This window comes from Anoplolepis gracilipes, chromosome 7 (assembly GCF_047496725.1).
Source record: "Anoplolepis gracilipes chromosome 7, ASM4749672v1, whole genome shotgun sequence".
Classification (NCBI taxonomy): domain Eukaryota; kingdom Metazoa; phylum Arthropoda; class Insecta; order Hymenoptera; family Formicidae; genus Anoplolepis; species Anoplolepis gracilipes.
Window position 1 is genome coordinate 5,351,532 of NC_132976.1, and position 15,342 is coordinate 5,366,873.

At 37.9% G+C, this 15,342-nt stretch overlaps 1 protein-coding gene across 1 annotated transcript in view; it reads left to right on the forward strand.

Annotated features, from left to right (window-relative positions):
• LOC140667441 (tyrosine-protein kinase-like otk) overlaps nt 1-15,314 on the forward strand; it is a 44,942-nt gene extending 29,628 nt beyond the window's left edge. The window contains exons 3-9 of the mRNA XM_072895392.1: nt 8,286-8,409; nt 9,021-9,454; nt 9,766-10,062; nt 10,220-10,786; nt 10,861-11,136; nt 11,344-11,529; nt 11,618-15,314. Coding sequence (XP_072751493.1) covers nt 8,286-8,409; nt 9,021-9,454; nt 9,766-10,062; nt 10,220-10,786; nt 10,861-11,136; nt 11,344-11,529; nt 11,618-12,666 — 2,933 coding nt within the window. The 3' untranslated portion in view covers nt 12,667-15,314. The remainder of the gene's footprint in view (nt 1-8,285; nt 8,410-9,020; nt 9,455-9,765; nt 10,063-10,219; nt 10,787-10,860; nt 11,137-11,343; nt 11,530-11,617) is intronic.
• The last annotated feature ends 28 nt before the right edge of the window (nt 15,315-15,342 follow it).

The window sequence follows — 15,342 nt, forward strand, 5'->3', positions numbered from 1 at the left end:
TTTACGATTGTACGAGTAAAATAATACTCGAATAATATAATCTTTCCGGAAGTGCATACATACATGCACGCATACATATGTATGGAGAGTTGACCGAGTAAATTTTCTTTTAAAAGAAAGATTAATTTTAAATTAGAAAATATCTTGAAATTTATGCGAGGAAACAAATACATAAGTATTATACTTTCAGAATTATTTACGTTAACATCTCTTACAATTATATAATTAATAGTTATTTTGAGTCTGCATTATATTTCGGAGTTTTGAAGAATTAACGGCATGATAAATGAAGAGAACATTGAAAGATTTAGTATGTTGGGTTCAATGGTTCATTCAATTTTAGACTTGAAAAATTAAAAAAAAACTTAATGTTTCTTGAAAGAAGTATTTTCTTGAAATACTCGAACAGCGTGAGCTTGACCTGTCCATGTCTTGTGTCTATCATCTATCTCCTGGTTTTCATTCACGAAGATTTTCTGTAGCTATTATTTAAAAAGGGTTGAAAAATTCGTCTTTAACAAGCGACATGTTTACGATCTGGAAAACTGATGTGAACAGTTGTAGGAAGCTATTTCCTTTCTCGGCATGCTAGATCATTAAGAGAGACGTTTGCTCGTTTAAGAAACTATCATCCACAAAGAAGTTACAACATCTTCAATACAGACAAAAAGATCGCTATTTATTCATCATTTTTTATATCTTTTTTTTTTTTTTTTTTTTTGTGTCACTCAATATATCTTACAATTAATCTATATCTTATAACTATCAGAAAAACACTGCTTGCGCATACAAGAAACAGTAATTTATGGAATCAGTAACTTTTAAAATCTTAAATCTATTAATAAAACACGAAGTGTTAAAAATTGATTCTTCCCGTCATTCTTGTTTCAAACATTTAAGAATACAAATTTTTGACAGGAAAGTTCGTAATCTATTGATTGATGATATACTTTAATGATAAAAGTATGATAGATGTCTCGCTATATCTTACAATTAATATAAAATATAGAATATCTTTATAAATGATTTTTATAAGATATATATCAAAATATGAAAGACAAGAATTACTTCTTATTTTTCTTCATGTTCACGAACTTGGAGTTTCATTTAGTGTCTGCAGCTTACAATTATTTTGAAAAATGGCTAGTCGGTCATAGATATATGATGTTATATGAAACTGATATGGGTTACTGCTAAGTTTCAGGAAACTCGTCGAGAAAAGAATGAAAGCAGCTTATCGTTTTTCCTGTTGCGTCCCGTTCTTTCGGACGGTCTTCTTTCAAGTCCCGTTCTGTTTAGAAGACCCGTTTCTCCCGGGCGTTGCGTTTACAAGGTAAACGCCTTTGAGAGAGAAATGACAGAATGAGGAAAACAGACTGAGGTATAAATCGCTTTGAATACATCTTTCATTGGGCTACTATCTCGACATCCTCGAGGATCCGTCTTTTGTTTCAACCTTCCTCGTTGAAACGAAGACGTTAAGCATCTATGGAACTCGTAATATTAGTTAAATTAACCATAAACGTCGAGATAAAAGGGATATACCAATGTCATCAAACAATGGCACGACCACTCGAGACTCGTAATAATATATCAATTTTGAAATATCGGTAACGAATATACATAAATTAAAAATAATAAAAAATAATAAAATATACAGAAAATTTTGTTTTAAAAATATTATAAAATAAAAACATAATAAATTTGTTACATATAAAATATTGGAATTCAATTCATGGACTATCAATATAAATTAATTCTAATATTTTATAAATTAAATATTTTCCAATAATCGAGTATTACATAGTATGCATAGTATGACGTTATCCCTTTACTTACTGTTTCAGTTTTTGTATAATATTTTTAATTTTCAAATTTGTGAAAACAGAAAATTAAATTGCCGAAAATATTTAAACATTGTTAGAAATCAATTATTTACAAAAAAATTTACTTTAATTTATAATAATTGAATGCAATGTCTGTTAGTCCTTCTATCCGCAAATTTGTTTAACAGTTTCTACTCTTCTTTTTCTTGAGAAAAATTTGTAAGGGAAAAAGGCGCGATGAATTCAACGCGTATCTCCATTGCGGCGAGATGAGCACTTCAATATCATTCCAATCATTTCAATTCCATCCCAAATAAAAAGTTCCTTGGAACTGCCCTTTTAATGTTTATCGATAATATCGAGAAGACAGGCGGCTTCTATCCGTTCTTGCCGGTTATCTGGACGAAGTTCTTACATCGAAGACGTCGCTTTTACACCAATATTAAAACTTTAATAACGAGACGTGCCTCTTACTCGCTCAGTCTTCGCTCTCTAGAATACTTTCGCGAAAGGAGCTAGACTATTTCAATGGTACTGGAGGACTTGCGTTTAAGTCGTATCGATTTTGTGAATCGCATCAACAAGTTCTTTCGAAGGCGTGGAGTACGATTTCGTGTCCATTATCCTTCCTTTTCGTACCGCTTGCGCAGAAATCGATATTCTCGATACTTTCGAACTTCTGAATGATATTTTCTCGCCCGACTAGTTCCGAACAACTTAGCACTTCATTAACTCATTAAGTGATAAACTCCAATTCGATGCCAACTCACCAAAGAATAAGTGCATGACCGCACAATTTGTCACCTTTCTTGAAATCAAATGAGAATATCATATTCAGACTCGTGTTATCCACGAGAATAACGATCAAGAATTCAAATTTATTTAATATTACATGTGATATAATTAATTATCTGCATCTGTATATGAGTTAGCGAATCATAGAAGGTTGCGAACGCATTTTACTCACGTCACATTGTTATGTCTGACGATAGACCGACTCGAACCACTAACATCTGGGTGGTCCGCGCAAGCGACTTTTCCGCAGATGACACACATCTGTCGGCGCGTTCTCGTTTCGTCGATGATCATATTTTGGAAGAAGAGTTACATCCCTTGGCGCGTCGTGAGTTAGTAGACGTCTACATGCCCATAATACGTAGTTTTAACGATCGTTTCTGTTTAAACAGTGCTCACTATGCTACACTCTATCTTCAAGAAGGCCGAAACATGATCTTGATCTGGTGCACCAATTACAATAATACTTGTTCTTTTGAGTATTCGTCTGAATTTGTATTACAGTGTATGTATTTCGCGAGTGTAATCGCGATGCTCGAGTGCTACTTCAAAATTCTTGTCAGTAAAGGAGGCAATTAAAATCCCAATTTACGTAGCGAAGACGAGTAGGAAGGTTGTTATCGAAGATATAGATAGAAGGGACGGTCTCTTCGATCCAAAGTTACCAATAGCGATAAAGATGAAGGATCTTTATTCGCACGAAAAGCACAAAATAAAATTACTTCTTTCACATAGCAAGCGTTCTAAAAAAAAAAAAAAAAAAAACAATTTTTAAAAACCATACAATTTTTTACCATCGAAAATATATATATTAATAATAAATATTATTTTATACTATTTTTTTCTCATATATTATTTCTTGATTTTATTTAATATTTTTCGAGGCGACACGAATCCATTCACATATGCTAAACGATCATTTAGATTTTTGAGATTAACATGAATCATGCGGGTTACATAAATAGGCTGGCATTTCGATGAAATCCATAAAAAAAAAAAAAAAAACACCGTACGTACATATGTCACGCGCAGGTGCTTGGGAAGTATTGTATCGGCAAAGATATCACGGCCGCCGACCTTCGACCCAAGGTTGCCATCGGAGACACACGGGTCGAGCACATGCGGGCGTGCGCGGCGCTTGCGTGCACGCGTCGCAGCACGCGTGTGCGTGCACCCGGTGGTGACGACGGCCTGTTTACACGAAAGTTAATCTCGACTACGCGAGGTTATACTGGATGCTGAAGAGGAAGAGCGGCGGGCGAGGACGATGAGGGAGGAAGGGGTCACAATGATAATAATAAACGTTGCCTATCCCGCTTTGCCTCGTCCCTCTCTTTCTCGCCCTTTGCTTTCGCGGCTGTGCACGCACTGCCGGCGGTTCCTTTGATCTGTCGCTTCGTTTGTGCATTTAAACACGACTCGCTGAGATGCGGAGCGGTGGAGCAACGAGAGGCGAACGGAAAAAGACAGAACGAAAATCGAATGCTGGCAGGGGGAAAACGGAGCCAGGAAAGAGACTGACTGAGAGGGAGAAAGGATAGCGTATGGAGGAATAGAGGGGAAGGGATGGATCCACATTGTAAGAGAAATGGCTCGAGTGAACCGACGAAATCTCGTTTGGATCTTCGAGAAGTAAAGTGAGACTTTTGTCATTGCAAACGAGCCCTTCTCCTCGTGACTTTGACTTTCCATCTTTCCTCTGTATCTTTCTTTCCTTCTCTCTCGTTTTGCGACTGGTCTGGCCGTCTCCTCCCGCGACCCTTTATCATAATTTTGTATCGACGACTCTCGGCACTCTCAAATCCGCTTCCTCGATAATAACTCCTTGAGATTAATGTTCTTTAATAATGGACTCGATGCTGGAAGAGCGCGTTTTCGAGCGTGAGTCCTCTTTAAATTGCTCGCACATTTGTCAACAAGCACGCGTCGTCAAGAATAGGATGTAAAAGAAAGAGAAGAAAGAGGAAATAACAATCAAACGGTTCTCCTTTCAGATTCATGTGTTGCCTGTTTCGACTGCGAATCACTCGTAGAAATTTTTATCACACTAATTTCGCGCCACCGATTCGAGCCAGACGGTCCACGATCAATGATCAGACTACGGGAGCTGGGGAGGGGTCTGTCACGTGGACACGTGACAACTTCAAAGTTCATTCCCATGAACCGGCGACATTGAAAACGCATCTCGTGGGAGTGACATTCGTTGGTCACATCGTGAAACGTGCAGCGACGAATTGAATTGATTCCGGTGGTCCGCGCTTTAAATGAGCTTTCCGTTAACATTTACATTTGACAGTTCAATCAATTTACATAGGACATTAACGCGTCTTGCACGTTAAATTTACGAGTCTATAAAAGAGAGCATATATTGCCTGTAAATGGCAAAATAATTGTTTTACAACACATGCAATTTATTGACACAGCATATTAACGTGGTGTAAGTTATTATGCGATCCTCGAGAAACTCATTTCAATTCGTGCTCGGGTTCGTTGTTAAAGCGTCTCGATGCTTTGCCGAGTCTGCAGTTTGCAGTACTTTGCATCGGCGGCTATCGGGAGTGAAAGGGACAGGGCACGAGAGAAAAAAAGTGCCGACGACAGGAGCTCGCCGCATAGATGAAGATTGAAAGATCGAATCAGGCTGAGAGCGCCAAAGTGTTAATAACGTCATCTTGAAAAACTGCAGAGTCATTTCCATCTTATGAATGACAGGACATATCCGTGCTTACTGCAAAATGATAAGAGATGTAGGCTGTAAATCTGTTTTTTTTTTTTTTTTTTTTTTTTATATTAAAAATATTTAATTTTTTAAATTATTTAACTTTCTTTTTCTATTTCTTAAGCTTAAAAATCATAAGGTATAGAAGAAGATTAGATATAAAAGATGGAGAGATATAATCGAGTACACTTATTTATTATACAATAAAATATTTTCTAAGGAAATTGATATATTTTGCATTTTTAGATAAATGCAAAAGATCAAGGACGACCTGATGTTGTAATTAAGATTTTATAAAACGAAGTTAATTGAGACTTAAATCAAAAGCTGCCGTTATAACTCGATCCGACCGTCGGGCTGTAATAAATTACTCGCAACGCTTTATAAAAGCGCGAATCGTTACGTTCGCGGTAACGAGTCTATCCGAGTAAATTATCGCGCGCTTACAAGTTTCAGAGTCGAGCCGGTTGTGTGCGAACCGTGCACAATTTGCGACGCAATGCTCGTTCGAATGCGATCCCTCCTTCCCGCTAATGATGTGCGTTTTTCTTTCAACTATTGGCATATTTTTTAACGAGGCCTCAGACGCGCGTAATTACGTTTCATTTTATCCGTCGAGGGTGCCGGCACGACCGATCAATTTCACGCCGTCGACTAATGAATCAAATTAATGAACGAAGCCTTATCGTCCACACGGTCTTCGGCAACTGTTGCCCTGTGAATTACGAGGTGCCCCTCGCCCCTAACTGACATTACTTCCCTGCCACAAGGTTAGACGGATCGAGAATGGTTTGACTCTGGTTTCTCCTTCATTCTCGAATATAGATTTAGCAACTATTCTACCTATAATCGAAATAAGTTACCGTGATTCACTGGCTAATATCATTTTTCTCTTTATTAATTTCTGTAGTTTTTAACTCTTATTCCGTACTGGTTAGTTTGTCCATGATTTTTCAATTTCTCGAAAACGAATATTCAGGGAATAAAACAATATATTTAAGCAAATTATTTTTTAGACTTATTATTCTAGTCTTTATTTAAAAGGATCAAAGAAGGTATATATATATATATATATATATATATATATATATATTTTTTTTTTTTTCAGATTTTTAAAAACATTTTTACATATTGATAAACTTATTGAAAATACGCTGATCCACCTGTACAGTTAAAAGATGTCAAAAACAACAATACGGAGCAAGGATTAATTATTACGATTATTTTTATATTACGAGATAAATAAAAAATTAAGAACTTTAATTTTTTAGTAAATAGAGCATATACAGCTAGCGTGATTAAATATTCTTCCCGAATCGATACGGATTCGCCACACCTTGGAACATTGAAACCGCAGACAACTCTTGCCGCAAAGTCTAGCTAAGGAAAAAACCAACAGACACCCAACGCGAAGGGCAGCCGGCCAAAACTTTCGGTTGTTCCTTCGAGGGTTCTTTCTGTCCTTCACAAATAATATATAGAGACGCAGGCGGCTTTGACGAGCTCGCTCGCGACATGTTCGTCGTGACAAACAGCCACGGAAGGACAAGTGGAGAGTGGGAACTCATTCTCTCTTTTTCTCTTTTAGTCGGTGTTTTATTTGACTCGATTAAATTCGTCGAGAGAAACGAAGCCGTGCGCATTTTCAGACCAACGGCGGGTTTGATCCCGGTAGAAAAACGGAGAGAGCGACGACAGGAGGAATCAACCTGACATTCTCAGGAATCGTCCTCTCTCCCGGCTCCTTTACCTTTCCTCTCCTCTCTCTCTCTCTCTCTTTCTCTCTCTCTCTCTCTCTATCTGTATCTCCCAACCTCTATCTTTACGGGAATTGCTTTTCCTTCCTATTGTCCTGCACTTCTTTTCCATTCTAGAATTCCAGTCGGTCTCTGACGATATTCGCGCGAGTTATTCGTCGAAGCGTTTCTCGGGGTGGTCTCAACGATGGCATCGAACATCGTAAAGAAATTGGAGCTTGTTTATTTCGTATTTCGTCTCTTTTCTTCTATAACTGCCGTTCTATTCTAATTTTTTTTTTTTTTTTTTTTTTTTTCTGATCTCTGTATAGTGCCTACAAAGAGGAATGCTAGCGAAAAAAAATTGTTTGGTACGCACAGCGCGTAATTACGCGTAATTAGTAAGAGGCTTCGCTTATATATAGAGGCTCACTATATATCGCGTATAATCTCCAAGTTATTAATTTTATAGATTCGCCGCATCTAATATCCGCGTTATTAATAGCATATATATATTTATTACAATCTTTCTTTTATATCATCGCACACACGTGAATGTCGTATATTATGTATACTTATATGGTAACGTAGAATTTATATGAAACACGTACTTTTACATCATATTATGTGAAGCAAGTTATATTAGTCATGAATAATAATTCGCAATTAGACAGAAATGAAAATATTATCCTGTATATGATATTCATTTTTACGGGGTCTTTAATATTAATTTTTTTTATCCCATAAACTATACATCGAAACATGTAGTGCATGCTGCTAACTCGGGTCGAAATTTTTTTCTTAATTTTAATCTCAATTTTTAATCTAACATTTGCATATTTTAATACCTTTAAATCAGAGATCAAAAGGTCACAATTTTTTAAAATTATCTAATTTATAGTTTTACCAAAAATATCTCTATTAAATTTCTAACAAATAGTAGGAACCTGTTTACTGTCTATAAATTAAAAGGTCAATTTTTATATAAGTTAAATTTAGCGAAATCCTCTGAAATCCATAAACAAATGAGAAAATTGAAAATAACAGCAAAATTTTGATTTAAGAGAATATTCGATTAAAAATTCATTTCATTTAGCCATCTACCCTTGTTGTGTAACAATATAATAAGCATACACAATACACCATAAATGTTTGCTTGATTAATTGATAATTATCGCGTTATCAAGGCATTATCGATTTCTGTTTCAGGGGTCAGCGAAGCGAGCGTGCAGCTGCAGCAACCAAAGTTGCCGTCCGCCATCCGGGAGGGCAGCGAGATCGAGCTTCGATGTCACGTCGACGGCTCCGGCGACATGAAATACGAGTGGTTCAAGTTGGTTGCGCTTTGTCTCTAACTTTGTCTATTTACCCCACCCACGCGTCTCGTGCGATAATGAACACGGGGAGGAGAAGGGCAATAATGTTAGAAAAGCCACCGGGAAAGGCGAGAACCAAGTTTCTAGCTGACACTCGACGCGTTTACGGAACCGGACCGATGAATTATGGAGCGACTCCTTCGTGTGCTGTCGAGAATCTCCTGCCTTCGGTGTTTAATGACGTCGGGTGCATCATGTTAAAAATAAAGAACTCCGTGATTTTGAGTCAATATTTTCGAATTACACGTACATGTCTATCGCTTTGTCTTTTCAATTTGAAGGTAGTGGGTAAAGTGGAGGGGAATAGTCATCGTATGTCATTCATGCTGACTTTTCTTAGGAATTTTTTTAAAGACTAAAATAGTATTAAAATGTGCATGCCTTATAAAGTTTTGAATTGAATACAACTAAGTCACGCAATGAGAAAATCAAATGAATTATTGTACTTTACAAGAATATAGAAATGTTAGCGATGTAATTGCGAATTGTGATTCAAAGTACTTTAGTGACGTAATTTGCATATCTCGCAGAGATAATCACAGAAGAGAATCGTTTATTCGTTTCACAGGAATACGGTGAGCGTGGAACGAAGCGACCATATCGAGATCAAGAAGAAGAAGCTACACATACATAGAGCGGTCGCCAAGGACAGCGGTATGTACACTTGCCTGGCCAAGAACGACGCAGGATCCTCGCCGGTGACCGAGAGTTACCCGTTAATTGTTTCCGGAAATGAAACTGCGACGATCAAAGTTGTTCCGAGAAATCTGATTGCTAAGCGCGGCGAGCCGGCCGTGCTACACTGCCTCTTCGAGGACGCCGACGAGGTACAGTGGTACTTCAAGGGAATCGGTCCGCTGGAATCCGACGAGGAGCGAACGATTCTTGAGAACGGCACTCTCATGATTCACGCCGCCGATCAAAGGGACCAGGGATTTTACTCCTGTCACGGAATAAGAGACGAGACTTCAATCAGTTACACTGTCGAATTACAAATTGCCTGTACGTATCGAAAACTTTCTAATTGTAAGTCGTATTCAGAAAACGCTCGATAAAATATTAAATATTTAATATATATATATATATATATATATATATATATATATATATATATATAGATAGTCTTAAATTTTATAGTATTAATCGAACTCGCGTCATGTTTTTTAAATCGAATATAATACGAGTGTTTCTCAAATGGCAAATTACAGTAGTAGAACAAAAGAATTATTATTTATACTTGACAATACAATGTGCTTCTTGTATTTTTAAAAATATATAAGCAGAGTTTCCAGACACACAAATAAAATTTTTAGATTTACTAAACTTTTCAATGGCCGCGTTCGAACCGAAACGTCCAACTCAGTTAGCGATTGTTGGCGAGGATCAAGAATTCCAGATAAGTTGTCTGGAACCGTTAGGAGTTCCGCCGCCTAAAGTTTATTGGAGAGATCCTACGGGACATATAATAAGTGACACCGGCTCCGTACGCGTACAGGATAACACACTCATCATCGCACAGGCAGAAATGGGCAAGGACGATGGCAATTATACTTGTGTGGCCGAAAATCTTGCCGGCGAAACAGATATATCCGTCCAAATAGTGATATCCAGTAAGTTTATACGATTCTATGAACAAATAAACAAAATTCATAATTAAATACAATAATACATCTTTTAAAATACAATTAATTAAATTAATTAAAATTCTTATCATAATGATTCAAAAGGATTACGTACTTATACTTATTTATTTTCTTTAATTTTTAGCTCCGCCGAGTATCATAAGCTCTCCAGAGTCGCTCAACGTGATGGAAGGTGATTCCGTAACATTAACCTGTTCTTATTTAGGCATGGAACCGCCCGTAACGCAAGTGCACTGGATGAAAGACGGCACGCAGCTTAGGGAATCGGGCGGGCCGACGAGATACCGCGTAACCGATAATCATGGCAATGTTACCTTACACTTCAAGAGTGTTGATTTATCCGATGAGGGACGTTATATGTGTCAGATATTTACCTCGGGATTTCCGTCCCTGTTTTCGGATCCGGCTGTTCTCACGATCGAGGAGACACTCAAGTTCTCGCCCCAGCCTGTCAATAAACGCCTAGAGTTCGGTTCTACGGCGAAAGTATCGTGCAAGGCCCAGGGTGCCACGAATCCTACGGTGAAGTGGGTCAATGAGGGCGGGGACGAGGAATTCCCCAAACACGTGCTAGATATCAATGGCACTCTGCACTTCAACGGCGTTCTGATGGAGGACAAGGGTCGATACACTTGCATCGCAAGCAACACTCAGGGGTCCATCAATCACACGATTACCATCGATGTAGTTAGTAAGTAGTAAAGTGCTTATACTGCAGATATGGAGCGAACGATAAATTAATATTGTCGAAATTGTCTTCCATAGTCGCGCCGAAGTTTACGATACAACCGCAAAATCCAACCGAGGCGATCGAGGGATATCCAGTGATGATACATTGTGCCGCCGAGGGTGATCCCAAACCGACCATTCAGTGGGACAGGGATGCTCGTATGAATAATTTAGATAGTTCTCGTTTCGAAGTATTAAGTAATGGAACTTTATACATTAAAGAGGTATATCTTAGCGACGAAGGAAAGTACGGATGTACCGCCGGTAATAGTGGTGGGCTGAAACGGGACGAGGTTCAATTAAATGTGAAAGGTATATTTCCGTTCATGCTCTCTCTCTCTCTCTCTCTCTCTCTCTCTCTCTCTCTCTCTCTCTCTATATATATATATATATATATATATATATATATATATATATATATAGAATACCTTATTATAATTTCAACTTGCAAAATATCACTGATATAATTTCAAATTAATTGGAAGCTATTTTATAACGATAGAATACTTATGATTTAAGCTGGAGATAATTATAAAGCTGATATGGATTTGGAGGCTAGCGATGACGGTTCGATGATGACTAAGACAGTAACAATCACTCTTAGCGCAGCCGCAGCGTATATGGTGCTAGTTATTGGTCTCATGTTATACTGTCGTTATCGACGTCGCCGCAGGAAACAACAATATTTGCAAGAACAAACAGAAGGTATAATTAGTTGATATTCACATATATCTAATAATTTAACAATATGATACACATATTTAAAGTCAACGTACACATCTATAAATTCCAGAAAAAATGGAGAATGGAGATATACCGGAGGAACAAACAGAGTTGAAAGAAACCGGTAATAAAGCGAATTCGACGAGCAAGAAAAAGGAGAACCGCGATTCTCACAAGAGTGATGGCGCGGATACAGCTCAGAGCCAAAGTAGTAATCAGTCTAAGAAATCCAAGTCGAATTATGACAAGATTGCCGCGTCGCGAAGCAACCTGAAAGAACTGAAACCTCTCGGACGAGGTGAATTCGGCGAGATTTACGCCACAAAGTATCAGATCGACGGCGACAAGGAATCTTTAGTTATGGTCAAGAGTCTCACAAACACAAAGGATGAGACTGCTCTTCAAGAATTTAAACGACAATTAGATCTTCTCCATAAGCTTAACCATGAAAACGTCGTCAAGTTAATTGGTCTGTGTCGAGAAGAGGAGCCCGATTACATGATCCTTGAATACACTGACTGGGGTGACCTAAAGCAGTTCTTGATCGCTTCGCGAAAAGACAACAATCCAAGTCCGACGCATGAATCAAAACCACCGCGTGCGCCTCAGCTATCGGTAGCGCAGATACTATCACTGTCGAACCAGGCTGCAAAGGGCCTGAAACACTTGGCCGATAATCGACTGGTCCACAAAGACATAGCCGCGCGCAATTGCCTGATCGCCAGCAATCTGACGATCAAGATCTCATTGCCGTGCATGACCAAAGAGCCGTATCAGCAGGAATACACGAAGCATCGAAACCAGGTGATTCCGCTGAGATGGTTGCCTTACGAGGCTGCGTATGAAGATGAATACTCTACCAAGAGCGACGTGTATTCGTTCTCCTGTCTGGTCTGGGAAATGTTCCATCAGGGTGAATTGCCGTTCAACAAGATGAACGACGAGTCCGTGCTGGCTCAAATTAAAGCGCAAACGCTCATATGGAAGCCGCACAAGGCGGCGCCGCCGGCTCTTCAGGACCTACAAGCACAGTGCTGGGCAAACGATCCGCGCGAGAGACCGACCTTCGACGAGGTAGTCTCGAAAATAGGCGAAATTGTGGTCGACAGCTGCCTGTAGTTTGGAATTTTGACGGCTGAATTATTATGCGAGCCTCTAAATATCGGAAATACTGCAATAGGGATAATGATTGTGCAGAGCTTGTACGTCGAGAGGTAAGGCTGACAAGCGCCGATGATTTACGCGGCAGTGACCTATCCCAAGTTAGGTGAGGGAACCCGAAAACGCCGCAGCTTCGCGCGCACGCGAAAATAATTAACCGGCTTTCATGTTAAACGCTTCGTATCAATTATAAACGCGTATAATGGATCGTAGGGGGATCTATCCTTCTTTTGTAAATGGAAAATGCTTGCTCATTAATCATTGAACGCGCGAGAATTATGTGTTTCAATGACGTCGATACGTCCGCGCGAACCGTGATGTATAGACCATACGCGAAATTAACTCTCACATCTCGTACGATTTTGATACACTTCGTTACATGGGATCGAGTGAGTAGCATCTCTTTACTGTACGAGAAGTTTTGATATATTTTATATATATATGGAGCCCTCGCATGAAGGGGGCTTCACGCAGAGATTCATTTATTATCATTGTATTTTGAGCACTTTTAGATTTTGCTATCTTGTTACACAAACGTTTTTCGAAATCGCATAATCGAGTAATCTTCATCTTATATCGCGATTTTTGAACGTTATATTAATATCCTCTCTCTATCGTTTCCATATTACATATTACGTATCAAGTAAGTAGATAGCTAAGTAGATAGGTATTATAGTAAACCATTGGTTCCACAATAATTATTCATATTACAGTATTTTATCGTGTCCATACACTAGCTCTCTCGATAAGGAAATAATATTTATTTCGAATAACGTCTGTCTCCGCTCCATTGACTGTTCTATCGTCGAACTAAATAACGAATCTGTACGGGCCTATTACACGTTATTACGCAATAATGCAATACTTATAGTATATACAGTATCGATATAATAATAAGTATGATCATCACACATCGAATACTCGTAAGATATGTTAATCGTTAGACGAGCCGTAAGTTGGAAACTGATGACGGGAACGTTTTAATCGCCCGAGATTACGGATATTCTCGATTAAACCTCAGTGTTCGGACACGGCGCTACAACGACACGCATATTAAGAAAGTATCACGACCATATCAAATGACGAAGGAAATCTTATTTCCGCCTACATACTTTTACACGCGCTCCGTTAAGACACATACATATAAAACTTAAGGATTATTTATAACATATATATAAATATATTTATGTGTGATAAGGACGTAATCGACCACTCGTAGTTGAAGAATAAAACGGCCTTGTACATACCGATGATATACGCGGAGTTCTCTTTAAACGCGAAAAACTAGCATGGATCATCGTATTAATTTTCATTAATAATGCAATCATTCGAATCTCCGGATGACTTTTTATTGCTGGAACAAATTTCGTGGTGTTGGTATATCAGAGATGAAAGAATTATGGCTGGATGCTGGTGCGCGAGAAAATAGTAAACGATGCAGCATATACAGAATGATATTCGAAAACTTATTTTTACATACGAAAATTAGAATCGATCAGACCAGGCGAAGTATCGCTCACGATATTTTTGTGCATCCAAGAGATTTACGGTTTGATAAATGGCGCGAACAATCTATATGCAACGGTCCAATAAAAGGAATAAGTATACTGAGTATATATTCGACCTCCCCATATTATTCGACTTGTACAACGAAAATCAACGTTCGTATTTTAATAGCAAGTTGTAATACTCTCTATTTCTCCATTTTATTCTACTGTAATAATACACGAGACAATTCCATAGGAGATACGCATGTTTGCTTCTTCCACTTTATACAAGACTTGGGTCGATAGTTTGAAAGCGAGATTCAAAGGGTACAAAAAAAAAAAAAAAAAAAAAGAAAATCATTGGTAACATCTTTTAATCGTGCATGAATGACAACGACAGAAATGCTCATAGCAAGAAAGAATTATACAACTCATTTGTATTTCTAACAGCTTGTCGACAAATTAAAATGTGGCATAGTATGTGTAGAAAAGCGTTGTAACGTGTCCATATTAATTCGGCTTTGTCAATTGGAAATGCGATCCGATAAAGTTTCACGTACGGATGAGATATGCGAGATAACTTATGACCTTTAACACAAAAAAAGATGATTGAGGCATATTGAAAGCCCTATTCAATCTACTTTTCCGATCTCAATCTTCAATAACACATTTTTGAACAGATGCGCAGAGTAACATCTTCATCAAAAAGTAAATTATTAAATCATGAAAAAAATCTAAAAAGAAAAATGCAAATTAATTCAATGATGCTTCGAAATATCTATTCGTTATTGACAAACTGTTTAAAATTCTTTCGAAAAAAATGTAGAAATTAAAAAAATTAGAAATTTCAAACGAACAATTGTAAGCGAATTGTCGGCTTTGTGCATGCTGATAAATATATGATGTATTCTCTACGCATATATAGATATACAAAATACTAAGACAACACTGTCAATGAGAGAAATATGCGACTGTTCTCTAAATTTAAAGCACCCTCGTTATACCGAGCATAACAAACCGCGAAAACACTTTGTTTGCATGAGAGCATCGTCGTGTCTTCGTGGATACTCTAATTAATAGTATGTAAAAGCACGAATAATCCTTAAAGTATCAACGGATCTAGAATTCATAGTGTTTCTACGAACGA